Source organism: Myotis lucifugus, unplaced genomic scaffold, assembly GCF_000147115.1.
Source record: "Myotis lucifugus unplaced genomic scaffold, Myoluc2.0 scaffold_828, whole genome shotgun sequence".
Taxonomy (NCBI): domain Eukaryota; kingdom Metazoa; phylum Chordata; class Mammalia; order Chiroptera; family Vespertilionidae; genus Myotis; species Myotis lucifugus.
In genome coordinates, this window is record NW_005871876.1 from 117,935 (window position 1) to 145,816 (window position 27,882).

Below are 27,882 nucleotides of genomic sequence, written 5' to 3' on the forward strand. Positions count from 1 at the left end.
GCGAGATTCCCTCTTCATCTCAGGAGCAAGGTCCCCGCCAGAGCTGCTGGTCTTAGAAACTAAAATCGTTTTTGGTCCATTTTGGGGACCTCCCCTGGCTTCTGAGTGGTCAAGGCCATTGGGTTGGACCTGCTCTCTAGTGCCCTCAGGGGGTGTCTGGGAGGCCTGCAGCCAGGGCTGGTGCAGGAAGGCGTCTCTGGTCCGGTTCCCATGCGGGCCTGCTTCACTGGCCTGGTCGGCATTCCCTGGAGGTGTGGCCTGTGCCTGTGGGGCCAGGGGCGCTGCTGCTCTCCTGTCCCGGTCACCCAAAGCCCTGCAGGAGACTCGAGGCCCAGCAGAGCCGAGGGTCAGGTGTCCCGCTCTCCTCAGCCAGCGGCTCCATGGACTCCTGCCTCATGGTCTGGCACATGAAGCCCCAGTCGCGTGCCTACCGCTTCGCGGGCCACAAGGACGCCGTCACCTCTGTGAACTTCTCCCCTTCCGGACACCTGCTGGCCTCGGGCTCCCGCGACAAGACTGTGCGCCTCTGGGTACCCAATGTGTGAGTTCCGGACTTTGTGGTCCTTGTCTGAGCCTGGGGCCCTGGGGCCAGCGCTGTCCCCACCCAGGTCCCCATCCTGGTCTGGACGGTCACCGTGGGACGTTTCCCCACTCCCGAGGAGGTGCCATCAGAAGCTGAGGCTTCATGGGGGCCCTCCCATCAGGGTCGGGAGAGGAATTGGGGGCTGAGCCCGGCCATTGTGGAAGCGACACGCCTGCTGCTGCTGCACGTGGGTGACGTGGGGGCTCTGGACGCTCAGGCCTGGGTGGACTTAGGGAAGGGCTCCCAGGGGTAGGGCCAGCTTTGATGCCAGAGGCCCTCACGTCGCTGATTCTGGATGCCTGTCCTCGCAGCAAAGGTGAGTCAACAGTGTTTCGTGCCCACACGGCCACAGTGAGGAGCGTCCATTTCTGCAGCGATGGCCAGTCCCTCGTGACAGCCTCCGACGACAAGACAGTCAAGGTGTGGTCGACCCATCGCCAGAAGTTCCTGTTCTCCCTGAGCCAGCACATCAACTGGGTCCGCTGTGCCAAGTGAGCGTCCTGCCTGAGACTCGGAGGCACCGGGGGTGGGGGGCACAGAGGGCCTGCCAGGTGCCAGCATCGTGACCTCGGGCACATTAGCCACTCCATAATCTTCCTGAACCTCAGCTTCCTTATCTAGGAGATGGAAACTATAGTACCTCTTCCATTGTAAGTTGTTGAACAGCTTCTCTGAGCTGATGGGTGACAAGTGAGTTATCCGGTTGTCATGGTGACCGACATCAGGGCTTAAACAGCCCAGGGCAAGATAACAGCGATAAGATGTCAGCACTGCCACTCTCCGCTTCCTCTGACTCCTCCTGGCAGCCCTGCGGGGGGTGGGGGTTGTGGGGGTGTCGCTCCGGTTGTGGATGAGGAAACTGAGGCTCAGAACCGGGCAGTATCTTGCCCCAGGGCACAGGGTGGGTGCGTGCAGAGCTGGGTCCAGCCCGTCCCTGGCACTGAGGTTGCCTCCTTTCCCAGGGAGGTCTGTCCAGATCTGTGGGACGGGGCCAGGCTTCTTACTGGCCTTCTCTTTGGTGTGGGGAGCGGTGCTGAGGGGGTGGGGTGACCCTAAGGGCCTTTCAGAGGCCAAGGATTGCCAACACAAATGTGTCTGCTTCCAGCTTTTTCTTTCAACAGAGGTCTCCCTGTCAGGTCTCTGATCCAGAGGAGGAGGTTGGGGGTGTCTGGGGACACTGGGAACCATGGGAGTCAGAGGTCAGGGACTGGCTGTGTTCTGGGGACCCCATGCAAGTTACATGTTCTCCAGGGCACCCGTTCCCTGTGCTGGGAGGTCCCTGAGGCTCTGAGGCCTCACCGTCAGGCTCCTGAGAGAGGAGGGGCCAGGCTAGCAGACAAGTGGTGGCGCCCCAGAACCCCCACATTGTTGCTGGCAGCTGTGTGTTGCTGACCCGCTCAGAGTCACAGAGACTCGGGACCTGGAACACTGCGGGCTTTAGGCCACCTTAACACTAACAGCACCAGCAGTCAGTGCGCACATCGCCCCCTCCCCGCCATGCGCGGGTCTGCCCTCCCGTGCCTGCCCCATCTCACAGAGGGGCAGCCCCGGCCCAGGGGCACTCGGGTCAGCGAGGCATGTAGCCTGCTGGTCCTGGCGTCAGGTAGTGGGCAGTGCAGGAGGGCGGCTGTGGGAGGTGGTGTGTGGCGCCCGTGACGTCTGTCGACCCGTGGTGTGCCTGGCCTTGCCTGATTCAGGTTCTCGCCCGACGGGCGGCTCATCGTGTCCGCCAGTGATGACAAGACTGTCAAGCTGTGGGACAAGACCAGCCGGGAGTGTGTGCACTCGTACTGCGAGCACGGCGGGTGAGTCCCCGCCGCCTCCGCCCGCGGTGCTTCAGAAAAGCAGGGGCCCGGGCAGCCATCTCTGCCACCCCCTGGCTCCAGCTTTCCTAGTGGCTGGCAGGTTCAGCCCCATCCCTACCAATAAGGGGGAAGCTTAACCCCTTGGGTGGGCTCTACCCCAAGGCACGTCATTCTTGGGGCCCCTCTTCACTCTCTGCTGCTCAGCATTGTGACGTCTCTCTGAAAGCAGTTGAACCCACCCCCACCCCCCAAAAGCAAGTAGGTGTGATGCCTGTGCGTAGGTGTGATGCCTGTGCGGTGGTGGCTTTATAAGTGAACGGATCGCGACCTTGTGGTGGGCGGTGGCTCTTCACACTGCATGTCATCGGGAGCGGGAGGGGCCTGCAGCTCAGCAGGACTCCCCTGTTCTGGGTTCCTAAACACACCCGAGCTTCGGCCCCCTCAGTGAGAGTCCCGCTGAGAGCTGGCCATGCCACCCACCTGGGGTCCCACCCGGGCACATTGAGGGCCCCAGGCCCTGCTGGCCTTCGCGTGCTGCCTCCAGCCCCGGCGAGGGCGCCCTCTCTGCCTCAGAGCCCCGAGCAGTCGGCTGACCTCCGGTCTGAAGGCTGCTTTCTTCCTCGTATTTAGAAGTTGGTGCTGGGCCTTGTTCAGGTCGTTTCTGTCACCGCTCCTCCTTGCTCTCCTTGGCCACCTGCTACAGAGACGGTGGGGGGAGGGTTCTGGGACAGCATGAGCAGATGAGGGGTGGGACGGTGCCAGCACAGGCCTCTGTGACGTGACAGCCCTGTCTCTCCAGCTTCGTCACCTACGTGGACTTCCACCCCAGTGGCACGTGCATTGCGGCCGCCGGCATGGACAACACGGTGAAGCTGTGGGACGTGCGGACCCACCGGCTCCTGCAGCACTATCAGCGTGAGTGTCCTGCGCCTGGGAGCCTGCGGACAGCCCTGTCGGTGGGAGGAGCCCGGTCCATCAGGATCTCCAGGGGCGGCAGCCTTGGCCAGGAGATGGAGCATGGCGCGGCCTGGTGTCCACCAAGCCCTTTGTCCCACTTATGAGTGACAGAGGCACATGCTCACTGCAGGGCAGGATGGAGAGCCCTTGCTGGGTCAGGGCTCCTCTCCAGGGGCACCTCAGGCGCTGCCAGTACCACTGCCTCCCCCTGTAGTAGAGGCTCTGCCCCCCAGGGCCGCGCTGGAAGCCCTGGACCTGCGCAGGGGACTAAGTTTAAAGTTCATGGGCTCACTTCCCGAATTCACACCTGAACACAGGAAGAACACATCTGGACAAGGTGTGGGCCTGGGGTTCAGAGCAACACCCCACAAGCCTTTCTAGCGGATTCTCAGATGCTTGAGGACAGCACTTTCTTGGGGTCGTCAAAGTGACAGGCCTCCAAGAAGGGGGAGCGGGTGGTCTTAAAAGCACGTGGTGGAGGGGGCTCTGCACCCACGTCAGTGTCCTAGCTGCGTGACTTGGGTGGGTCGTGTCCCCTCTGGGCTTCCTGGGGCAACGATGGGGCCTCTCGCAGGTGGTGCTGGGAGGATAGAGTGGGTCCATGGAAGAGCTTGGAAAGTGCCAGGCCTGAAGCGGGAGCCAGGGAAGTCCGAGTGACCATGACAATGATGCTGCTGATGCTGGGTCTCAGTCTGGAGTTAGGAGGTCTGGTGTCCTTGCAGGCCAGCCTCCATGGTCAAGACCTGCAGTACCCTGCACGACCACCAGGTGGCAGGGCCAGCCACAGGAATGGATTATTTCTCCACAGAGCCCTGGGGTTTGTCACTGATGATGCCCATTTCAGAGGCTTCTAGAGCAGAGCTGCAGTGGGGGTCTGCCCTCTACTTGGAGGCCACGCCTCTCCCCCCTCCAGGCTTAGAGGCCTTTCTTCTGCTCCAGGCCACGTTGGGGAAGGTGGGCAGGCACAGAGGAGCCCTGGGCGTCAGCGGAAGGGCTTGGACAGGGAGTGTGGGGAGGTGCGGGTTGTGCAGGCTGCCCCCTGTCTGTGAAGGGGTGGCCACAGTGTCCTCAGTACAGGTCCTGAGATGGTCATGCGGTGCTGGCAGCATGGCTGGGGAGGCCGGGCCCACCTCTGATGGGTTGGGAGCCTGGTGGTAGGGGCAGCAGTGGGCATCCATTGGGGAAGGCCTTGAATGCCATGCACTGGCCCAGTTCCAAAGGTGCAGGCTGGCTGCAGCGCTGGGTCCCCCGTCCCTGGAGTGAGGGATGAGAGGCACGTGAGGACCAGTGCTGAGAGCTGCGTGGCAGGAAGCAGTGAGCCTGGGTGGCAGGCGGGTGGGCTGCCCGTGCCCGATGTGCGAGTGGGGGCCGAGCATCAGCGGAGCAGGGCCAGGCCGGGATGGGTTTGGAGCAGAGGTAGGAGCCAGTGCTGTGGGTGGAGGGGCCAGCTGGGCCTGGGGATCTAGCATGAAGAGGGCTGAGGCCCCATCCTGGGCCCCTGCAGTTGCGGGGCCACGGAAGAAAAAGGCCCACAAAGCACCCAGAGGAAGGGGTGCGAGCCCCTCTCCCAGCAGGAGGGCTGAGGAGGCAGAGCCAGGGGGAAGCAAGCGGGGTGTGTAGCAGGCGGTCAGGAGGGGGTGGCGCAGAGCAGTCGGGGAAAGTGGAGGGTGCTGTGGAGGGGTCCCTGGGTCCTAGGGAGCAGGCTGGGTGGTGGGGGTGGGGGGAGGTCAACGACTGGCAGGGCTGGGGACTCGGGTGGCCTCAGGGGCCCAGGCCCGAGGGACCCTGTGGGGAGGTTTCAGCCAGGCTCTGCTGCTGCCCTTCCCTCTTGTACCAGCGCCACTCGGGGAGCCCAGCATCGTGTTCCCTGCCGTCTACTGTAGGTCAGAGGCTCCGGGGAGCTTGGGGTACCCCGCAAACAACCGAATTCCCTCGGAGCTTTGGGCAGGGTACATGGTGGTGTTCACGGGGCAGCAAGCCCATCCCCCCACCCTAAGCGCCAGGAGAGCCTGGTGGTTGGGGGCCACCCTCTTTGTTGCTGGAGGGACCTGGCCAGGTCTGCTCTGGTCAAGCAGCCCCCAGACAGCTCCGTGGCAGCACCTTCTCCCGAGAGGCTCTCCCCTGCCCAGAGGGAGGCTGATTCCCCAAGAGGGACTCCGGCGCCTGGCAGCAGCCACCTGCGCGGTGCTGTCCCTGATGCCTAGGAAACCCTGGGGAGGTTTTAAGGACACAGTGACAGCCAGGGCACTCCGGTGATGGGGGAACACCAGGCACTCCTGAGTGGGCTTTGGGCACGCGAGGATCTTGGCTCTATTGGGAGAATTCCATTCACGACACTGTGTGGCCAGCTGCCCCATGGTCCTGCTCCCCGCAGGGTGGCCTGGCCGCCGGGTGGATGGCCCTTGGGCTGGAGGAGGGAGCTGGTGTGTTTGTCTCGGGCGAGGGGCTGTTGGCTGCGGCTGCTCTGGTTCCCCAGCTCAGCAGGGAGTCGGCAGGTGCCGGGCCTGGGAGCGCCCGTCCCGCGGAGGTGGGCGAGGCCCATATGTGCAGCCCACACTAGCTGTTCAGACATGTGGCCAGCAGTCCCCGCCCCAGAGCCACAGTGTGCTTTGTGGCTTCCAGGCCCGTGCAGGTCCGTCACCCCGTGACAGGCTTGGGGGTCAGCAGAGCAGGGCTGCTCCCCGTCTCACAGAGGGGCAGTTTGAGGCTTGCCCACGGTCAAGCAGCGCAAAGCTGTGAATCTGGGTCTGCGACTCAGGGCCCCGAGTCTGGCTTCTGTCCACCATCCCACGCTGGGCTCCTGGCACCAAGTTGATTCTAGTCATTGGCTTGCCCAGGCCCCTGAGGGCTTGGCCTGCCCTCATTGGAAGCGTGAGCTAGAGCTCCGAGTCCCCGTTCTCTGTCCCCCTAGGCCTCAGGCCCCCCCCCCCCCCCAGGTGTGGTCACGGGGTTTTACCGCAGCTGTGCAGCCAGGTGTGCCCCTTGGCTTGGCCTCTGAGACCGAAAGGGCTGGTCAGAGGCAGTACGGTCTCCCCGCTCTGGCCAGCTCGTGGGCCCTTCCCCACCAGCCCTGCGAGGCATCCACGGGACATTCACGGGTCAAGCAGCTGTCCTGGAAAGCCGATGGGGCTCCCCAGAGCTCCTCTGAGTGGGGCCACCCCGGCCCAGCCTCGGGTGGCCCTGATGGCCTGTCCTCAAGCCTCAGGAGGGCCCCGGGGCCTCCAGCCACGCCTAATGAGTGTCCCTTCCCCAGTGCACAGCGCTGCCGTGAACGCCCTCTCCTTCCACCCGTCGGGAAACTACCTGATCACAGCCTCTAGCGACTCGACCCTGAAGATCCTGGACCTCATGGAGGGCCGGCTGCTCTACACGCTCCATGGGCACCAGGTGAGGGTCGGCCTGCGCAGCGTGGAGTGGGGCCGATTGAGGCGGCAGTTTCTGTGGTCCCCTGGCTGCCTGGGCAGTGGGGTGAGACGCAGGAACGGGTTTGCCCCCATCAGACCTATGACCCCCATCAGAGTGCTGGGCCTGGCCCCCAGCTGAGTAGGGACTCGACTCGGGAGCTCAGTGGGGTGGGAGGGGCAGGTGGCATCTGGACGTGGTTGTCAGACTCCCCCTGGGCTGGCTGAGTGCCACTGTCCCCTCGGGACCTCAGGCATCTCTGTCCCGCTGGAGTGGAGCCTGGAGCCACTGCCCTGCTGGCCTCGGGGTCTCCAGGCTCTGCAGCACCGCTGCCCTGGGAGACTCAAACAATGAGCAGGAGGGAGACCTGCACATCCTTGCGGGAGCGCCTGGGCTCGGGGCGGCTGTGCGGGTGGCTGTGCAGGAACTCCTGGGCTGTGCGGGCGGCTGTGCGGGCGGCTGTGCAGGAAGTCCTGGGCTCCAGGGTGGCTGTGCGGGCGGCTGTGCGGGCGGCTGTGCGGGAACTCCTGGGCTCCAGGGTGGCTATGTGGGGCGACTGTGTGGGGTGGCTGTGCGGGAACTCCTGGGCTCCAGGGTGGCTGTGCGGGCGGCTGTGCGGGAACTCCTGGGCTCCAGGGTGGCTGTGTGGGGCGACTGTGCGGCGCGGCTCCACACCTGAGAGGGGCTTTGCCCGGGGTCTGCAGGTCTGCTTGTAGTGCCCCTAGTAGCCCCGCCCATCAGGTCTCCTTCCCCAGGGCCTGAGTCCCGGAGGCCAGGCCTGGTATTCGAGGGCCCTGGGCTGGCTGGGGGTGCAGTGCCCTCTCTGAGCTCTGCAATCTTCTTGTGCCACCTGCCGGGCCCTGCCAGAGAACAGGAGGAAAGGGAGTCCCTGCTACTTGCTGTGTCCAGGACAGATGTGGGGTCAGGACTGCCCAGGAGCCTCCTCCCCCAGCTCTCCTCGCTGTAGCAGGAAAAGCCCGAGAGGGAGGGCTCCCACCAACCGCGCTGCCCTCCGAAGCCGTGTGCCCGAGGCAGGCCCCGTAGCCGTGTGGCACGCGGGGAGGCAGTGCCCTCAAAATCGAGGCTTATTTTTCTGTATTTTCTGAAGCATCTCAGGCCGTGCTCATTTGGTTTAGGTCCCAGAGCTATTTGGGAGAGGGTGGTGGGCGGGGTGTGGGTGGAGTTAAATCTGGTGTTTGTGGCTGTGCAGTTGGTGTTCGTGTCGCTGTGGAGTGACTGAGTGGCACAGGGACCAGTGGCATATGGTTCCACGCGCCCCAGTGCGGGCAGGCAGCCATCGCTGAGCCCGGACCCCACCCAGGGCTGCTGTCTGTGCTCAGAAGCTTGGTCGTGGTGCAATCACAGGCTCAGATACAGACCCACCGATGTTCCTGCAGCTTGTGCACACGGGGCCTCGCTGGGCTGGGACAGTGGCCACCAGGGGCCTGGCCTGTGGGAGGTGAGGCAGCAGTGTGACTGGCCTGGGGCATGCGGGCCACCTGGGCTGCTCCAGTGGGAGGGGAGGCCATACCTCCTGGCTTGGATAATCGAGGGGGAACAGCCCTGGCTGGTTTGCCTACAGACCCAAGGGTTGCAGGTTCAGTCCCTGGCCCCGGTCGGGGCAAGTATGGGAGACAACCAGTCAATATGGCTCTCTCACCTCTCTCTGTCTGTCTCCCTCCTCCCTCCTCTCCCTCCTTCTCTTCTCCCCCCTCCCCCGCCCCCCGTCTCTCCCTTCTACTCTCTCTAAAAATCAATGGAAAAAATATGCTTTTGGTGAGGATTAAAAAAAGGGGGGGGGCGGGGACAGCTCATTAGTTTCAACGTAACCCAGCCGTCGGCCTGGCCTCTGTCCCCGGCCTGCAGCCCCCGGTTGAGGCTGGGAGCGGATGTCCTGGCCATGGCAGGAGAGAGCCTCGGCGTTCCAGGGCCGCTGCTCCGCCCAGAGGTCCTCCTTGCTGACGGGGCCACCCCGGGACACACAGCCGCTAAGCAGACGCTGGCGAGCGAGTGCCGGAGCCTCCCGGGGGGTTGGGAGGAGATGGTCTGAGTGCAGGTCAGAGGCCAGAGCACCCGCCGCCCAGGCCAGGATCGGTCGCTGCCTCTCGGGCTGCTGGCCTCTCCACGGGAAGTGGGGACAGTGGTGCCAGCCCAGCGTGGCTGCCAGGGTGGGCTGTCCTGCTCCTTCCACAGCCCGTGACCTGCCTTTGTCCTGGCAGAGGTCTTAGGGTGGCGCTCATGCCCGGGGTGGGGACCGAGGCCGAATGAGGCCCTCAGCCCTTGGTCCCGCGGCTGCGGTCGCTCAGCTCCGGGTTTCTTGCGGTGCTTCTAGAATCTAGGGTGACCGTTGTGTGCGTGCTTTCTCGCTTGTTCGCAGGGTCCGGCCACCACTGTCGCCTTCTCCAGGACGGGGGAGTACTTCGCTTCTGGCGGCTCCGACGAGCAGGTGCGTAAGGAGCGGCCTGGATCTCGCCGGTGCTGACCCACAGCGGCTGAGGCGGCTCGGGGAGGCGGGGCCAGCGTTCCTGGTGGCTTTCAGTGGCCACCAAGGCCGGAGCTGGGGGCGGGTGCTCAGACCCAGGGCCCTCACCTCCCCAGAGCAGTGCCGGCCCCTTGGCAGGGTCTCGGAACGCTCACCGCTCACACCAGCCTGGGGGCCTGGCTGCTGCCACGGAAGAGCTAAAACAAAGCTTTAAACCACTTCTTTCTCCTGATCGTGTGTGAATACTGAGGTCATGAGTGGGTGCTCACTGCGAGCCGGGAGTGGAGGCCATGTGGCCGGAGCTCGGCCTCACTTAGTCCACACGGCAGCCTCTGGGCGGCCCTCTCATCCCCCATCCTGTGTGTGGCGAGGAAACAGTTTCAGCAGAGCTGGGGTGCCCTGGGGCCCCCACTCCGTGGTCGGCGCCCTTGCCTCCTGGCCCGCCTGTGTGCTGTTGGCAGGGGTGGGGGAGGTGTCAGCATTTTCAGACTCCAAGGCTGCAGAGGGCACGTGTGAGGAGGGCCTGGCCTGCTTGTCACCCTGTGAGCTGAGGCCCTGGGGTCCGGCTCAGGCCTGGCACCTGGGAGGCCTCGGGGCATTGATGACTCCGCCCGTGGGAAACCCCTCCAGGTTCCCGGGTGGCTGGCTGTCCAGGGAGGAAGGCGGCCATTCTGAGCCACTCCTCACCTGGTGGGTTGCCCAGGAGGCCTCTCTGATGCCAGGCCTCAGCTCTGACCGTCCAGCCACCCTCCCAGGGAGCCCAGCTCCAGCCCCGTGGACCGGTGTTGGTTGTGTCTCTGCCAGGAAATCGGGGTTGGGGGCAGGGGGACTTCCAGCACAGCTCAGGTCAGGGGCGGCAGGCGTCTTCCCAGACCTGCACTGGCGCCTGTGCGAACCATGAGGGAGGAGGAAAGCAGAGGGGACCCCGAACCTTCCCTGGGCGGGGAGGCCTGGCTCGTTGCATGGGAGGCAGGAAACCAGGCCAGTAAATTCACGGCACACGGCAAGTCCTGGTGAGGACGGCACCCGGTCCAGGAGGCAGCCGGTAGCACACAGGGCTTCTGTCCACACTGGCCCATTCCCGGGCAGCTGCTGCCTCCCTGGTTGGTTCTGAGAGCCTCAGGGTGACCTCTGCCAGCATCCCTTCCTGTCCTGGTGGCCCTTCTGCTGCTGGAATTGGCTCAGCAGTGGGTTGCCCGGGGCACGTTGAGTTTGCATCTTATGTGGATACCGTGGCCGCTGTCCTGGAAGTGGGCCTACCCGAGGGCAGCCACACGAGGCTGACACCCTCCAGCAGGGGGCGCTCTTGCTGCCCAGGAGCCTCTAGTCATGAAGGTCCTCGCAGTGGGAGGTGAGCTAGAGCGGGTGTTACCGACTTCTCCCTGGTGCCAGTGTCTGTGCCGAGCTGTGAGCCTCCGTGCAGCCCTTGAGGTGGGAACTAGGATCGTGCCCTTTTCACAGATGAGGAAACTGAGGCACAGAGGGTTGAGTCCCTTGCCTAGAGTTGGGTGGAACCGGGATCTTCACTCCCTGTGGTCTGGGCTGGAGTCCACATGCCCACCACTTCTCATGGCCGCCGCCCTTGGAACCCCTGTTTTAGTGGGGAGACATGATGAGGAAAAAGGGCAGTTTAAGCAGCGACCCTGGTGCTCTGAAGGAAGTCGGGGCCCTGGTGAGAATTAGCAGCGGCCAGGATGCCCAGCAAGTGCAGAGGCCTGGTGTTGGCCTGTCCAGGTCCCCTCCAGGCCTGTCCAAAAGGCCTGCTCTCTGTGGAGGTGGGGCAGGTCCCAGAGTTGAGTTGGGGTGTCAGGTGGGGATCACTGTCCTGCCTCTGGCCCAGAGCTATGGGGGTGCCCTGTGGGCCCATCTTCTCCAGGAAGGAGTGGCGAGGGTGTCTCCCCTAATTCTGTGCTTGTCTCGGCAGGTGATGGTCTGGAAGAGCAACTTTGATGTTGTGGATTATGGAGACGTCACGAAAGGGCAGAGGCCTCCGGCCGCGCTGGCCAGCTCCTCCAGGAATCTGGTAAGTGGCCTGCAGGCGGGTTTGAGCCTGGCGGCCTGGGTCTCGGTGAACTGCATTGGGCTCGGAGACGGTGGGGGTCAGAGGCTGGTCACGGACGGGACTAGTAAGACCTTGTCATTTAGCGAATACACTTCGGCCTCGTGGTGTTGCTTTGTTTCAGATCTGGGGTGAGCAGCCAAGGCGGGAGGGCCGCAGAGCAGGCAGGCTGCCGGGGCCTGGGCCCGGGCAGCCCACTTGGCAGGGTGTTGCCACGGCACCCACTCCTGCGGGGGTGAGGCCCGAGGCACGAGACCACGGCACCCCCGGTTCCTGGAGGGTGCGGGCTGAAGCCACAGCTGGGCCCTGTGGCTCTCACTTCCTTTTGTTTAAACCGCGGAAAGGAAGTTCCTCAGCTACAAGCCATTTCAGCACCGTGGTTGGTAAGAGGGCATTCCGTGTTCCTGAGTTAAAGTAGGCAATGCTATTTGGGGGGAAACTGGTAGCTGATAAGCCTCACTGAGTAAGGGCGCATTCAGCTTTGGCTGAAACCCACACTGGAGCCGAGGTTGCGAGCCGGAGGGTCTCGGGCCCCAGTGGCCACAGGCCGGGAGCTCCTCCTGGCCCTGGAGGCAGCGTGGCCTCTCCCACCCCCGGAAACTGGCCTGGACAACAGGAAGCGGCTTGTCCAAGGCCCAGAGAGCCAAGGCTGCCCAGAATAGAACCGGGAGGCCTGGTCCCTCCAGCCTTGGGCTCCGCTAGGGACCCCTCTTCCCCACACTCCTGCCCTTCCCCGCCCCAGCAAGGGGAGAACCCCACACCCCTCTTCTTACACAAGCTGCGGGGCCTCTCGTCCTTCAGTCCTGGCTCAGAGATGAGGTGGGCTCCCTTGCTTCCCAGAACGGTGGGGCCTGGCCATCTGGGAAGAGGCCTGTGGGCACGGAGCCAGCAGGACACGGCAGGGTGGGCATCCCCACGGGGGGCTCAAGTGGAGGGAAGCATGTGGGCTCTGGGGTCTGAACCCTGCAGTGTGGTTCCAGGCAAAGCCCCCTTCCCTGGCCTGGGTTTACGGTGAATAACAAACAGGACCTCTAGGAACTGGTTTTTTTCAGTGAAGATCTCGCTCCAGCCCACAGACCAGAGATTGTCCTTGCCCTTCCCGACTGGGCTCGGCTGCACGGGGTCAGGCCTAGTGAGTGGTGTGGTGGCTGCCAGGGGCTTGGCTTCTCGGGAGCCCATGAGCACCATCGCTGTGCCGCCCCCCCCCCCCTTCCCCTCCAGCTCTCGAATCTGTGACCCCACCCCCAGCTCTGCGTACTCCAGGCCTTGGCCCTGAAGCCGCATGAGTCACGCCCGGGCATTTGAGGACTGTAGGAAGCCCATCGGGCCAGGTGCTGGGTCGTGACTTCCTGACGGTGGGCTTGTTAGAGTGTGGCAGTTAGAAGCCAGGGAGGCGGGGCAGCCCCCCCGCCTGGACCCCCGCCCAGGACCTGGCTCTGAGGCGTTCAGCTCCTGTTGGAACGAGGCCGTCCCTGAGCCTGCTCTGAACGGGGCCCTGTTCACTGTGGAGCTATTTTCAACCTCGGGGGAAATTCACAGCTTATTTTTAGGCGCTTTCCATGTTGAAAAGCAAAAGCCATTTCCCAGCCCTTCAGAATGTGAATAATGGGTCCCACTTTCTCCCTTTTCTTGGCCGAGTTGTGGTGAGGGTTTCTTTGCTGTGGTTGGGGAGCTCTCTCTGCTTGGGGGGCTGCAGAGGAAGGGCTGAGGGTGGGCAGGAAGCTGTGAGGCTGGAGCGAGGTTGGAGGGTTCCGAGCAGGAGGCCTCCGGAGGGGCTGTGGGGCCCGCGAGCATCCGTGCAGCCGGCCTCGCCGCTCACTCCCTCCTGCTGTCTTCTTTGGGGCCTGTCCCTGAGGCCTAAGGACCACGTGTCTTGGCTGACCGTGGCTTTGGCACCTGCCCCTCAAGTCCCAGCTGCCACAGGACTGATTCTGCCTCAACCACGGAAGCATTTAAAAATCACTTCGAGTAGCAAAGTCTCGTCTATTCCCATTTGTTCTCGCCCTCCCTCCACACATCTCTGAGCCCATTATGCAACTGGGAAGGAAGGCTGTGGGCGGGGGGAGTACGGAATTCTGGGTAATTCAGGAAAACTGAACACCCACTCGGTAAGTTCTTGGGGCTGGCTGTCCTCCAGTGCAGACAGCAACCTCAACTTCTAGGCCGAGGCCCTGTCTCCTCACCTCACGTGGGGGAGGCCAGGCCTCCCTGCTGACCTCCCACCCGGTGGCACATGCCAGCGGCCTTGGCCCTGTGCCTGGCACCTGGCGAGTGCTCAGCATTAGCTATTTTTAAAACATTCCTTTTCCTTCCTCCATCCGATCAAGAGCTGGGTGACTCCTACCCCCAGTCAGGGTGATAGTGTGTTCAAACCTAGGGGAGACCCACAGGCCACCATAGCCAGCCCTCAAGGGGGTGGAAACAGGCCACTGCTCCTGCCCAGGGCGTCTCCGGGCAGGGTGCTGAGGACCTGGGCCTCAGGGCGGAGCCAGCCCTGGAGGAGGAGGCCTCCGCCTCCCTGAGGATGGTCTGTTTCTGCTTTGGGCTCCTCTGGTTCTGAGGGTGGAGGCTCAGCCACGCCTGCACCCTCACTTCAGCTCCCGAGCTTTGTTTTGGGGTGCTGCACAGGGCTGGGCCTGACGTAGGGGTTCTTGGGCCCGGACCTGCCTGTGCCGAGGTTCTGGGTCCGAGGAGTTGGCGTCCAGGTGAGGGGAAGGCCCGCTTCCTGCTGCCGCGTAGATCTGCTTCCTCCGGGAACGTGGCGGACGTGGGTCCCTTACTGACAACGGAGGTTTCTGGCTGGGTTTGCTGTCCGTGGAGGGAAGTGGGTTTGAGGGAGCGCTTGGCAGGGAGGGGCGGTGGGTGTTGGGAGCAGGAATGAACCCCCGGTTTACATGTCTTAGAGGAGCCGCTCCTTCCTCCCCGAACTCCTGTTCTCCGCGTTTCTCAGACTGTTCAAGGGGCTCTTGGCAGCAGGTGCGTCAGAGGAAGCCACGCGCGCGGGCATCTTGGGAAAGTGTTGGTGTCACGGGCCCAGGCTCCAGCACAGCGCCTGCCTCTGCGCCTGGGCTCGGCCTCTGGGGCCGAGATGGGCCTCTTACGTGCTGGGCTCTGGCTGAGGAGCGGCCCGCCAGTGCCCTGGTCCCTGGGAACGCGAGCCTGGTGAGAAGGAGTGGCCCCGCGCTTCAGCGCAGGTCTCCCTGGCGGCTTGTTAGAGCCCAGCCAGCTCAGTGAGGAGTCTGCGTCTCTAACAGGCGTCCACTGCCAGCCACGGCTAGAAGGCAGCCTGCCCACTGTGACGCCGGCATCCAGGGCTGCGGTGGGGAGGAGAATCTGTCCATCGTAGGAAGTTTCCAGGCTCCTGGGCCACAGCAAGGAGAGGCGCCTGGGAGCTGTAGGCGGCCTCTCCCCAGAGGAGGGATGTGCTGGGTCTACTCTCCACGCCGTGCCCAGTGCCCAGTGCCTGCAGTGCCAGTGCCTGCAGTGCCAGTGCTGCTGCGGGCTCCAAGCCCAGAGGCCCATGGGCTCTGTACAGCCGGTGGGAGAGTGCAGCTTTACTTCCCGCCAAGGATGTCAGAGGGAGGGTGGGTCAGCGCAGCCCTCCTGGGCCTGCGGGCCTCTTCCGTCCTATCCCTTAGTGCTGCTGCATCTGTCCAGCCACCTGTTCTTCTTTCATTAAAAAATGTTTTTATTGATTTCAGAGAGGAAGGGAGAGGGAGAGAGAAAAACATCAGTGATGAGAGAGAATCATTGCTCGGCTGCCTCCTACACGCCCCCTACTGGGGATCGAGCCCACAACCCAGGCATGTGCCCTGACAAGGAATTGAACCATGACCTCCTGGTTCATAGGTCGTTGCATAGCCCCCTGTTCTTGAATCCACAGGCCACCTTCCTCCTGCCCTCTGCCCTTTGCCCAGCAGATGTGGTGCCTGGGTCGGCTCCCCTCCTCCAGAGCCTGTGGGCCTTTAGGGGAGCGGGCAGGTGACAGTGTCTGATACCTGAGCTTGAGGCGACCTGGGTGCCGACAGTGATGACAGCCTGATCGGGCCACGCTGACAAGTCCCCTCCAGGGAGAGCCAGCAGAGGTCATAGGTGTGATGCAGGGACAGAGGGTGGGCAAGACCTGAGGCCACTGGCACCTGAGTCTCCTTCCCTCTGCCCTCCCTCCCTGCCCCCTCCCGCCTTCCTTCCATCCTCCTCCATGCTACTTTTTCAAACCCAGAAACCTGAAAATGGAAGAACGGATCCACAAGTGGAAGAGCCCCGGTTGCTTAAGTCTCACTGATTCTTTGGGCCATCTTCCTGTTCCCCAGCAGAGCTACACTCATCCTTTCCAGGTGGCACCTCCTCCGTGCAGTCTTCCCAGGACGGCCAGCAGCTGGGAATCCACCCCACCCCACCCCCAGGCACTCTGCTCACTGGGGCGGCCCCTCTCTCTGGAGGCAGTTACTCACAAGCCTCCCTCGTGTCCTGGGGGCCGGGGGCTTGCTCTCCCGTGGTGCCCAGCACGTGTCTGGAACAGGATGCTCAGGACGTCAGTTCAGTGGGCACGTGCCTGTGGGCAGCGTGGGGGAGTGTGAGGCTAGAGGCAGCTCTGGCTCTATCCGTTGGCATTTTGAGGGTGCCCTGACTGAAGGAACTTTCTTGCCTGGTTTGTTGGGGAGGGGGTGGCATGGGGTGGTCTGGGCAGTGACTGGGCAGTGGAGGGTGGTGGAATCTGCGTTTCTGGACGAGAAGTTTTCGTCCTTTTCGTTGTCAGTGGGGATAAGCCCTTTGCAGCTTCTGTCTTCCAGATTGGATGGCAGCCTGGCCCATGTGGTGTAGGGTGCTGGGTAATTCTCGTGTTTATGTTCTCATTGGTTACCATGGAAAAATCAGAATAGACAGTTTCCATGGAGATTATCTTTAACTTAGTTTCTTTGAAGGTGCAGACATTGCTGCGGGTTCACTGGATGCTCAGGTGCCCTCGGGGCTTTCTCTGTGGCAGTGCCTGGGCTGCTCTGAACACACGTGGATTCGGGCAGATCTGCCTCCTGTGCTTGAAGAGGCCAGGACGAGCGGGGGTGACCCTGTGCCTCAGCTTCCTCTTGGGGTCCCACTGCGCCAGCTCAGCTCTGCAACCATTCAGATTGCCCGGGAGCCTTTTTAATTTTTATCAAAACAAAGCAAAAAACCACATTGTGGAGATTCCTGAGCGAGCACAGTGGAGAGAGCAGTATTAGGAACCCCATGCGCCCATCTCTAGCTGCAGCACTTCACCATGCATTTCGTCACCTCCCGTGTCTTTTTTTTTTTTTTTTTAAATATATTTTATTGATTTTTTACAGAGAGGAAGGGAGAGAGATAGAGAGTTAGAAACATCGATGAGAGAGAAACATTGATCAGCTGCCTCCTGCACATCTCCTACTGGGGATGTGCCCGAAACCAAGGTACATGCCCTTGACCGGAATCGAACCTGGGACCTTTCAGTCCGCAGGCCGACGCTCTATCCACTGAGCCAAACCGGTTTCGGCACCTCCCGTGTTTTAGGAGAGTTGGAGTATTTTCATTTGGTCCCAGATATATTATTTTACCCCAAATAAAGGCATTTCTTGGTTATATAACTGCAGTGCTCTTATCACCTCCAACAAAATTACTAATTCCTTAGGACCAGTGCCTAGTCCATATTCACATTTTCACATTGTGTCACATAGGAGGTGGGAGACCTCGAGAACACCCGCTCCCTCCCCACCGAGGTCCTGGTGGTCAGAGATGCGCTGTCCTGGCTTAGGGCGTGGTTGGGCTGGGGGCTGGGGGAGCTTCAGGCCCCCCCCCCCCCCACCATCCTCCAGGACAGTTGTGACTGTGAGCCCCAGGAGCCCTTGTTCTAGCGAAGATGTGCCCGCAGGTGGCCAGCTCCTGCCAGCTGTCCACGGGGGCGGCATCCGCTGGGGGCGCTGTTTCTCTTCGCTGCCTGTGGGGGAGGATGGAGAGGTGATGTAACCTGAGTTCACCCAGCTTCCTGCTGCTTTATTTTCTAGGACAGGGAGGCTGTGAGACCGGGGGATGCCCTCGGGCAGCGGGGGCGAGGCTCTGGCTCCTCTGCGGCCCACGTCTCTGCAGGGGAGGCAGGGCCAGTGAGTTATCTGTCTTGGCAGGCTTTGCTCGCGTCCTGAGATGCTGCACAAAATAGGAATTGCCAGGCTTGGGAGCAATGCCCGGTGCGGTCAGTGCCTCTATCGCTCTCCATTGAACTAAGTGCAAGGAGAGTTTAAAATAGCCAGCCTTTGTTCCCGAGGTTTTAACAGTTCAACTCCAGCAGTTCCACTGAGCTGCCTTCAAGTGGGTCTATAAATAAACGCCACCGCTCCTCTCTGTCCCCGAGCTCCCTTCGGCGTCTCCCAGAGAGGCCGCTCTGCCGCTCATCTTCGCGAGACGCCTCCTCTGCGGGGCAGCCGCACATTCCCGTCCAGAGCCACAGTCCCTGAATGAACCACAGGTGGCGTGTGACCCAGCAGGGGGCACCGCAGAGGTCAGCGCCACGCAGAGCCAGTCCTGTTGGCACGAGCCGCTCTGTGGTGTCCCTGGCAACCACGCGTGACCTCACCCCACTTGTGAGAAAACACCAGGCAGACCCAAATGAAGGGACATCAGCCATACAACTGATCAGTACTCTCCCAAAGCGCCAAGGTCACAGAGGACAAGGTCACGGAGGAACTGACAGATTGCAGCAGGCGGAGGAGGGCCTGGTCGGGTTCTGGGCCAGCGGGATCCAAGGGCGTTTGTAGGAAAGCTGGGGGAGTCCGGTGGGGCCCTCGGTTTGGCTGATGCCATTGACCCGGTGTTGATTTCCTAGGTGACCATTGTCCTGATGGTTATATGAGATGTTAATACTGGGGACACCTGCCCAGCCAGCGTGGCTCAGTGGCTGAGCGTCAGCCTATGAACCAGGAGGTCACGGTTCTATTCCTGGTCAGAACACATGTCTGAGTTGTGGGCTCGATCCCCAGTAGGGTGCGTGCAGGAGGCAGCCGATCAATGATTCTCTCTCATCGTTGACTTCTATCTCTTTCTCCCTCTCCCTCCCTCTGAAATTGATAAAAATATATATTTTTTAAAAACTGGGGGAACCTGGGAGAAGAATAGATGACAATTCTTTACCACTTTTTGCAGCTTTTTTCTAAGCCTAACATTAGTTAAAAGTGGTTTAATTTTTTAGAAAACCTACAGTCAACACATGGGCCTGATCAGAAGCCTTGAGCTCCTAGTGTGGCAGCCTCAGCCTCGATGGGGGACCGAGGTGTGTCTGTCTCAGGCAGGAGTGGGGGACCGAGGTGCTTAGCGCCAGCGGCAGTGCCCTCGGGCACGTGTGTAACTGAGCCGGGCAAGGGCCGCCCTCACGGAACAGGTGGTGGTCCGCGGGAAGCACCCTGCACATCTGTGCACTCACTCAGCCAGCAGGCTGGCTCCGGAGGACACAGGCAAGGTCGCCAAACAAGTTGAAGGTTTAAAGAAACCAGAATCCGTCTTGGGTTCAGGGCTATGTTTAGAACCAGAAGTTTCCTCTTGTTGGACTCCAGGCCGGAACCCTAAATTATAGGGCAAACAAGACTGCCGTGAATCTAGTCCACAAGTCTGTGGGGCTACAGCACCAGTGTTCCTTGGAGCTCGGAGTTGAGGAAAGAGCCGTGTGTTTTCCCATGAGACACTGAAGGTGAGGGGGAGCCCAAGTGAGTGCTCTGCACCCTGCTCCCTCGCCAGGGCCCGAGGAGCGAGCAGGGAGGCGGCCAGATGGGCGCCGTTAACTTTCCATGAGGGCGATTGCCAAGGGCCCGGGCCCGGGGTGCCAACTGGGAAAGGCCTGGCCTCGAGCCTCTGCGCCCTCACTTAGACTGACGGGTCGAAAGACTCCGTGGAAAAGGTCTCATCATGGGAGGGGTGTGTGTGTGTGTGTGTGTGTGTGTGTGTGTGTGTCCCCACGTCTTCCTGTTCTGCTTTGGAAAGAGTGACCTGCTTTGGTGTTCTAAGTGGGCAGTGGCCAGGCTCTCCCTGCCTGGTCTCTGAAGGAGGTGGCACCTGTGAGACGGCCCAGATCTCGGGCCTGGGCCCCTCCCTGTCCTCTCCGTGTCCCACACTCAAGCCGTGGACCTGTGCCTGGTACAGAGCTTGTTTCTGGAGCAGCCGGGCAGGGCAAGGTCCAGGGTGAGGGATTAAGAGAAGAGCCGTTCCTGCCTGGGGCGGGTGTTAATTACCACCCACCCACCAGAGGGGTTCTGTCCGGTCAGCTCATGGCATCTCCGTGGGAAGCTCCGGCCGCTCCTGGCTGCTGGCCAGGTGTGTGGCCCCTAAGCGGCTGAGGCCTGCCGTCCACAGACCGGACAGCCCCTGCTGGGACATTGTGCCCGGGACACCTGCTCCCCTGACGACTGGGGAGGCGAGGCTTTGGGAACCTGTGCCCCCGGCCCGTGTGGACCTCACGGCTCCCCTCGGCTCTTCAGCGTGGGCCTTGCCCACTGGTGCTGGCGCGTGAAGAGGTCGTGGGCACTCGGTACAGAGTGGCAGCGGGTGGTGTCGTGTACTGTCATGTGGCCGGCAGATCCGGCTCCCAGGGGCATTTCAGTTGTAACTGCATTTTTTAAAAAGCCAGGCTTAATAACATGTGAAGAGTCACATCCACCATGTTAAAAAGTGAGCACATAGGCATGTGATCACCACATGTCAGGTGTAGAGTGACTCCATCCCCAAAGTTCCCTCGTGCCTCCTGTGGCCCATCCACTGCCCCCTCTGCAGCTGCGGCAGCTCCTGCTGTCACAGGCCAGTGTGCGTTTCCAGCGCGGCGTACACAGGTCACACGGTAGGTCTCTGGGTCTGCTCCTCTCCCTTCTGAGACTCACCTGTGTTACAGTATCGGCCACTCCTCTCTCTGGCGGAGTAGCACGCCCTCGCCTCCTCTGCCTGTCGCTGCAGCTCCACAGGTGTGTGCACGTGGGTTCGTGTGATTTCAGTCGCGACAGGCGCCACCGGGCAAGGCCCCTCCTACCCTGTGACGTTGAGCAGGGCGCTGATGCCGTTTCCCCGATAGGGGTGTCTTCCCACTCTTGCCCGCCCTCTCATCTCTGCTTTATCGCCTGTTTGCTAAGCTCTTGGGGAAATGCCACTCTCGGTGCTGGAGTGCAGGTGCGAGGCCAGGCGCCGGGCGGGGCTGCGGGCCCTTCGCCTGGGAGGTGTCACTGCACAGGCGTGCCGCTGGGGGGCTTGGCTGTCTGAAGTGTGAGTGTTTGTGGGGGGCCTGTGCTGTGCTCAGCCCTGTGCCTGGCTGGCATTCTAGGAGTGACCCAGAGTGTTAGACCCAGGGGCTGGGTGTAAGAGCAGCTGGGCCCATGGAAGCAAAACTGCCTGATGTTCAGGAACTGCCTGTATTTGGGGTTCGGACCCCAGCTCTGTCATTTCCTGGGTGACTTAGAGCAAGTTATTCACCCTCCCTGAGCCTGCTTCCCCACCTGAAAAATACGGTCCCGATGCCTGCTGTGAGGGGCCCTTGTACAGGTGGAATGAGGTGACGTGTGTGCATCGTGCCCCATCGCTGGCAAGTTCACAGCAGCGAGTGCCTCTTCCCGTGCAGGCGGCCTGCGCTCAGGCTGTGATGTCTGCTGAGTGTGGACAGGAAGCAGAGACAGGCCGAGTCCTGCTGAAGGGGAGACGGGGACGGGGTAGCGTGGTCAGAGGAGAAGCCAGCTGCAGGACCTGGGACTTGGGAGTGAGGCTTGAGGCTGGTGCCTCCCCACAGCCATGTCCTGTCTGAGCCTCAGTTTCCTCTGTTGTGAAAGCTCGGAGTAGATGGGAACATGGTTCCCGCAGGCTGTCCCCCCACCCCACCCGCTCCCATCGTCCCCCCACTGTGCCTCCAGCAGCCAGTGCGGCGGGTTCTGGGCCATTCTGCAGAAACACTCAGAACTTCTCTCCCTCCTCCCCATGCAGCGGAGTGTCGCCTGAGCACTCCTCGAAGACACCAGCTGTCGGTGCAGGGGACGGCTCCCACTCTTCCTCTCCTGGCCCTTCCTGAGGGAGCCACGGGCCTCGTGACGGGACTTGGGCCCCGGGCGTGGTGGCCCAGCCCTGAGGCAGGGTCCCCCCCATTTCACAGACAGAAGGTGGAGGCCCCGTGGCCTGTCAGTATGAGCTCGCGTGTCGCCAGGCTCTTCCTGGAAAACCGCCTGGGTCTGAGGGCCGTGGCTGAGGTGAAGGCCCGTCGAGGCTTCTGGGATGACGCCTGGCGTTCAGGTCTGAGTGCACCGACCCCTGGAGGCGGGAACGGCCCAGCCCCGTGGGCTGAGGTCTCACTGCGTGGCACGGCGCCCTAGCGGACGTGCAGGTCGCGGGTGTTGGACACGGTGCCCCGCTGTTTTCAAGAATCCCTCTGGCTTGTGTCTCACATTAAGTTCTCTTGAACCACCAGGGCCTGCATTTTCCAAGTTCAAATCCATATGCTCTCAAGAGTTTGTTATCTATGAGATTAGGGGGCGTTCCTAATAAAGGAAAACACGCAGGTCGCCGGGGCTCCGTGGTGCGTGGGCAGTTGGCCAGCTTGGAGCCCAGGGCTGTGCTGGGTTAGAGGGCAGAGGAGTGACGAGAGCTGGCAGGAGACGGAGAGGGACACAGACATGGTGGGTGACAGGCCGTGGGCAGGCCGGCATCGCTGCGTCCTGCTCCATGTCCTGGCCCTGAGAGGTAGCCGGGGTCGGGCGGGGGGGGGGCGGGCGGCCCCAGGTGTGCGGGAGCTCAGAGGGCTTCTGATCCGGAATGCGGGGCTGCAAAGGGATGGAGGGGGGCTGCTCAGAGCAGGGGAGTGGGAGGGGGAGTGGGCCCTCCCCACGCAGAGGCCCTCAGAGCTGGGTGTGAGGGTGCAGAGGCAGAGGGGAGCTGCGGGAGGAGGCAGGCCCGCGCAGGGCGCCTTGTCGGGGGCTGGAGTTTGCTTCCTAAGGTGGTGGAGCCCTGGAGGACTGGCGAAGCGGCCTGACATGGTAGCATGTGGATGCCCCGCGCCCAGCATGGCTGCCTTAGTGGGTTGCTGGGGCAGCCGAGAGGGTGAGCCTCATCGAGCACGCCCCTCCCACAGGGGGCAAGCCCACAGAGGGATTGTGGGTTCCCAGACCAAACGGGACCTACTGCAGTGTCCGCGGGACAGTGGCTCGGGGGCCACCCTGTGGACCGGCACGAGTCTCCTGAAGCCACTTGCCCGAGTGTGTGGGCTTGGGGAATGACGTCTTCTGCATTTGGGGTCTGAAGATCTTTGGCAGAAACCCCAGCCCCGTCAGGAGCAGCCCAGGGCCTCCAGCACCTGAGGACGCTCTCCGGCCCACCTGCTCCCCTCCTGCCCCTCAAGCCTCCTCACTCGTGGTCGCTGCTCAGAGGGGAGGCGACAGAGGGTGCGCCCGGGGTGGGGCCCCGCCTGTGGCCGTTCCTCCTGAACATTGGGATTTGTTCCTCCATTTGCTGGTGGTGTTCCCAGCCCTTCCCTTCGGACGGGGGACCCCTCGCTCAGTGTTCCCTCCACGCTCAGCAAGACTGAGGGCTCCCTTCCTTTCGTTGTCTTTAGCCAGAAGTGGACTTCCACGTCCCGGGCAGAGCCAGGAGCCAGGAGTCGGTGCAGAGCGCGCCGAGGGAGCCCGCCAGCACGCCGCAGGCGCTGACCAGCACGCTGGAGCACATCGTGGGCCAGCTGGACGTCCTCACCCAGGTAGGCCACGCCGCCACCACGTCTGCACTCGGCCGCAGTCAAGGTGGGGAGCCCCGGCTCTGGTTCCAACTGGCACTGCCCTTATCCTCGGAGCCACCTGGTGTGTGTCTGTGAGGGGCGTGGTCGTGGGCTCTGCCTCCCGTGTTCGCGGTGAGTGTTGAAGGAGGTGTTGGCCTGTGCCTGGCCCTGGTGCGCTGTGGCACTGACCACCCTCATCACAGGACAGACGAGGGCCGGCCCTGTGGAGCGTTTGTGGGTCGTTCCACGCTGGTGGGGCCTGTAGGGCAGTAGCTTCAGTGCAGGGCCCTGACGAGGTGGCGGCCAGCAGTGCGGAGGCCAGCGGGGCAGCTCATCCTGGGGAGCAGCGTCCTGGCCGAGGGAGCAGCCCGCCTGCACGTCCAGGCCACGAGCCAAGCCCCGCGTGGCAGGTGTGGGGCAGATGGGGGTGGGGGTGGACAAGGCAAGGTTTAAAGGTCCTCGGGCCCCTTCCCCCCTTGGCTTCGGGTGCAGACCCCTCTCTCTCGGTTCAGCTTGGGTAGAGTGAGGGTGTGGGAGGGACGCAAAGGACCCTTGAGTCTGTGACGAAATGGACACAGGGCCACGGCCTCATTCCTGCCTCTGGGCCTGGAGCAAGGGAGGAAGCCCCCTGTGTCACACGGCCCCCAGCGTGTCCCAGTGTCCCAGCTGGGACTGCACACCTGGGCCCATGGAAGGAAGGGCAGGAGGGCAAGGCTGGCGTCGGTGGCGTCGGTGGGTGGGCCTGCGCTCATTGTCAGACATCTGGAGCCTGTAAGCCTGAGAAGGCCCGTGCCCGGAGGGGAGCAGGCGCTGAGACTGAACAGGCCCCCCGACCTGTCCTGTCAGAGCTGCGCTGCCACGTGCTCTCTGCAGCCTTGTCGGGGGAGGGGCCGGGAGGTAGACTCCATTAGAACCTCGGAGGACAGACTCCAAAGTCTGAGAAGATGGTTAAAAATAGCGCCCTTGGATCCAGAGGAGTAAAACGCTAAAAATGCTCCCGTCGCTGTTTTGGGGCTCGTTACGTGTTAGCAGTAAGGGGGTGCACCCTGGAAGCACCTTTTTACGCGTGGAAGGCTCTTTACGTGTTAGCAGTTGGAATGGTCGTAACTGAGAAGCTGGCTCCGGGAGTTGGCGAGGGTGGCCCGTTTGCTTCGAGACACCATGACCCCCCTCCCCACCCCCGTGGTCCTGGCAGGTCCCTATTGGATGGGCTACTCAGGCGAGGCGTCTCGTTCCCCACTGGTGGGAAGGTGGCCGAGCTCAGTCCTCCAGGTGTGCCCAGACCAGCTTGTTGGGAAGGGATAGCGTGAGTCATCCACCCCCTGCCCCCCATGGTCCCCGTGTGTGTGTGTGTGTGTGTGTGTGTGTGTGTGTGTGTGCAGACTCTGCCTCACTTGCAGGCGGCAGTGTCACAGGCAGGGGTGGTGGGTGCTGTGTGCACAGGAGCAGGCCTCCACATGAGCACATGTGGCCACCTGGCCGGCCTGGGTCTGCCATCCTCCCTCCCGGATAGGGCTGCCCTCGGGCCAGAGTCTCAATCAGGAGAGACTCCTCTGTTAGAGCTGCTCCCGGGAGCAGGGACTCGGCGTCTGACTCCAGCGGTTCCCAGCCCCGTCTCTTTGTGGCAGTTTACCCGCAGGCTCCCCTGGCTTTGCACAGGCAGAAGCGCTGGGGGCTGGGTGGCAGCTCTGTCTTCCATCGTCTGCGCCGTGACAGAAAGCTCCCCTCCCAGACGAGCTGCAGCGCAAGGGCCCCCCCGCCTGATGGGCTGGCGATGGCTGCGTTACCTCTGGGGCCTGGGAATGGTCAGGCGTCTCAGGTTCTCCTGTGCGGCCCCAGCAGGCCTGGGGCTGGGGAAGGTGGCAGGGAGGAGGGGAGCGGGGACTCCAGGAGATTTGCTCTCGCTCTCCTGGGGACCCCCATGCCCTCCAAGGAAGGGCCAAGCCCAGGCGTGGGAAGGGGCTATGTGAGTACTGTGGGGAGACAGGCAGCCCCAAGCGGGCCTGCATGGTCTGAGCTGGTCCGGGGGACAGCTACGGGCGGGCCTGCCGCCTCCCCGCTCTGCAGAGGGCTGTCCAGGCTGGCCTGACCCACAGTAGTCACAGCTGGATGGAGAAGCAGCAGAAGGGAGCATTGAAGGTGGGAGGACATGGCATTTCGGAGAGCTGTCTGGGCCCAGCTGGTGTGTCCAGAAAACTGGCCACGGAAGGCCGTTTCCCGCCAGTGGTTCACGGGGTCACAGCCTGGCCTGTCTGCTGCGCCACCTCTCCCAGGTCCACGGAGCCACCACGCGTGTCTCTGACTCAGGACAGTTGTGTTTTACGAGGTCCTGGAAAATGAATCCTTGATACGGATGGTTGGACAGGTCAGCCTCTGAAGAAACAGGTGCAGAGGTGGCCAAGGCCAAGGTTTCCGCGTGCGCAGCCCTGTTGGGACTCGCCTTAGCGTCAGAGCACAGCAGAGCCTGTGGCTGAGCAGTGACCAGCGCCCCACACCCTGGGGCCTGCCCATCAGGCACTTGGCTCCCTGGGGGCCTGCGTGCAGCTGACACAGAGAGGAGGAGCTTGAATGCACCCAGTGTCGGCGGCATGGGGTTCAGGTCCTCCTGGTGCACAGCGCCCCACGGGTCCCGGAGCATCCAGTTTTCTAGGGTGGGGGGAGTGAACCCACTTTTTATAGCTTCTCCTGTGGGGATGATGTGGAAAAGCCTGTGTTTATTTAAAAGGAGTTGCTGTAAGGCAGTGATGGTGAACCTATGACACGCGTGTCAGAGGTGACACGCGAACTCATTTTTTTGGTTGATTTTTCTTTGTTAAATGGCATTTAAATATATCAAATAAATATCAAAAATATAAGTCTTTGTTTTACTATGGTTGCAAATATCAAAAAGTTTCTATATGTGACACGGCACCAGAGTTAAGTTAGGGTTTTTCAAAATGCTGGCACGCCGAGCTCAAAAGGTTCGCCATCACTGCTGTAAGGCCACGAGGAAGGTAAATTAGTCAAGGTTCCCTAATCCCGTGGCTAATCCGCAATAGAAGATGGCGTCTCGCTGCTTCCCGCAGAGCTGACCTCCGCAGAGGTGGGGCCGGGATGCAGGCCCGCAGAGAAGCCCTGTGCCCTGAGATCACGTGGGGCTCCAGGGACAAACTCGTTGTGTGTTGTTAGCAGCAGACTGTGGGGCAAAGGGCCCGTTAAAAAGACAGTTGTTGAGCCCAGAGAGATGAGGAGGAATTGCTTTAGAGGAGGAACCGGTTTTCGTGCAGCAGCTGTGGGATCCTGGGCAAGGGAGCGTGTCAGGCGTCAGCACGAGAGGAGTCTCCACTCCTTCCCTGGGAAGTGGAGGCCTCGGAGCATTTAGTCCTCAAGTCAGTCCTGAGGTGGGAGGGGAGGAACCGCACTTCCTGGACTCCTGCCCCCCAGGGCGCACCCCCTTCCTGCGGAGGCCAGGAGTTTCCTCCCTCCCAGGCCAGCTGGCGGGGCCCCTCCAGCCCGCCCGCCAGTGTCTCCTCTCCAGCCCGCCAGGTCCCAGACCCCAGCCAGGCGGGCTCGCCGACCAACAAGGGCTGCCTTTGGACCTGGGCAGCTGGTTCAGGGCCTGCCCTCCGTCCCCAGGGCTCAGGCACTCAGCACTCAGCGTGCACCTATCATGGAGGAGCTGGGCTGGGAGCAGGAGGCCAGTGGGGAGCAAGGAAACCGCCCTGTGCTGCTGCCATCAGGCAGCGGCAGGAGACTGGAGGGCTGGCCTTTGCCCCTGGGCTGGAGACCATGTCTCCCACTGAGGCTGAGAGGCAGTGGGCCAGCCCTGCTCGTGCGCGCGCACAAGCACAGACATGCAGTGAGCCACAGAGCTGGAGCAGCCGGAGCCGGGCAGGCGCTGGGCCCAGCAGCCCCTTTGTTTTGATAGCTCACTAGGCCCCCCAGCAGAGAGAGCCCCTTTTATTGCATCTGTTTTAGATCTTTAGAATCCTAGTGAAGTCAAGCCATGCTGCAGGGGAGATTAATTCCACATTTTCCCATTTTTGCAATGAAACCAGAGGAAAGTTCGGCATTCTGTGTGGCACAGTCGAGACGGGCGTTGAGCCAGTGGCTGGCCCCAGGGTGTTTCTCTGGCCTCGCACCAGTGCCTGGTGATGCGGCTGAGTGACTGCCCTCTCCTGGAGACCCAGGACACCTGGGACCCTCTGTTCCCCTGGGTGCACCCCCTTCTGGCTCCTGTGTTGAGGGGCTAGGAGGAGCACAAATCAACTGCAAGCCTGGAAATGATTAAAGGGAACTTTCCGTCACAGAAGCAGCCAGACCACACGTGCCCCAATGGTTCCAACCCTCCCAGGCCTGACCACAAGCTGGCGTGTTCCGGGCCTCATCACGCCCCATCGGGGCCCAGAGCTCCCCCAAGAGCCCAGCTCAGCCATGGCCCTCGTGAGGTTAAGAGGTGGGGAGCCATGTTGCAGCCCTGTGCCCAACCTGGCACAGACAAGTGCCACGTAAATATTGGCTGTTAGTATAGGATCACAGTGCCCTACGAGTGGACAGATGAGGGATCTGAAGCCGAGTCCACTCAGCAAGTTAGTGGTCAGGTTCAGATTCGAACCCTGGCTCTACAGCTCTGGAACCCGTGGCTCACCAGACATGACTAGATGGGGACTAGGAGACACCCTGACAGCACTTCCCAAGGACCCACCGCCGCGCTACACCCGGGATGTGCTGGGAGGCGCAGCAAGCTCCTGAGGCTGGGGCTGCGACCTGCAGGACTTCTCGGGCAGCGGACTGGAGTAGGGTCCAGGTGGGCGGGATTTGGGCAGGAAGAACACAGCCACAGGCAGCACAGGCCTTTAGTGCCAGGTGAATGCCACCATC

At 62.1% G+C, this 27,882-nt stretch overlaps 1 protein-coding gene across 4 annotated transcripts in view; it reads left to right on the forward strand.

The window, feature by feature from the left end:
- The window catches only part of POC1A (POC1 centriolar protein A), a 36,175-nt gene that overhangs the window by 3,320 nt on the left and 4,973 nt on the right, over positions 1-27,882 (forward strand). The window contains exons 3-10 of one of the 4 annotated variants that reach the window (XM_006106442.3): positions 370-541; positions 895-1,074; positions 2,281-2,388; positions 3,188-3,303; positions 6,599-6,732; positions 9,125-9,193; positions 11,154-11,252; positions 22,864-23,004. In XM_006106442.3, coding sequence (XP_006106504.1) covers positions 370-541; positions 895-1,074; positions 2,281-2,388; positions 3,188-3,303; positions 6,599-6,732; positions 9,125-9,193; positions 11,154-11,252; positions 22,864-23,004 — 1,019 coding nt within the window. The remainder of the gene's footprint in view (positions 1-369; positions 542-894; positions 1,075-2,280; positions 2,389-3,187; positions 3,304-6,598; positions 6,733-9,124; positions 9,194-11,153; positions 11,253-22,863; positions 23,005-27,882) is intronic. The other 3 variants (XM_014448432.2, XM_006106443.3, XM_023747274.1) reach the window with 3 other exon arrangements.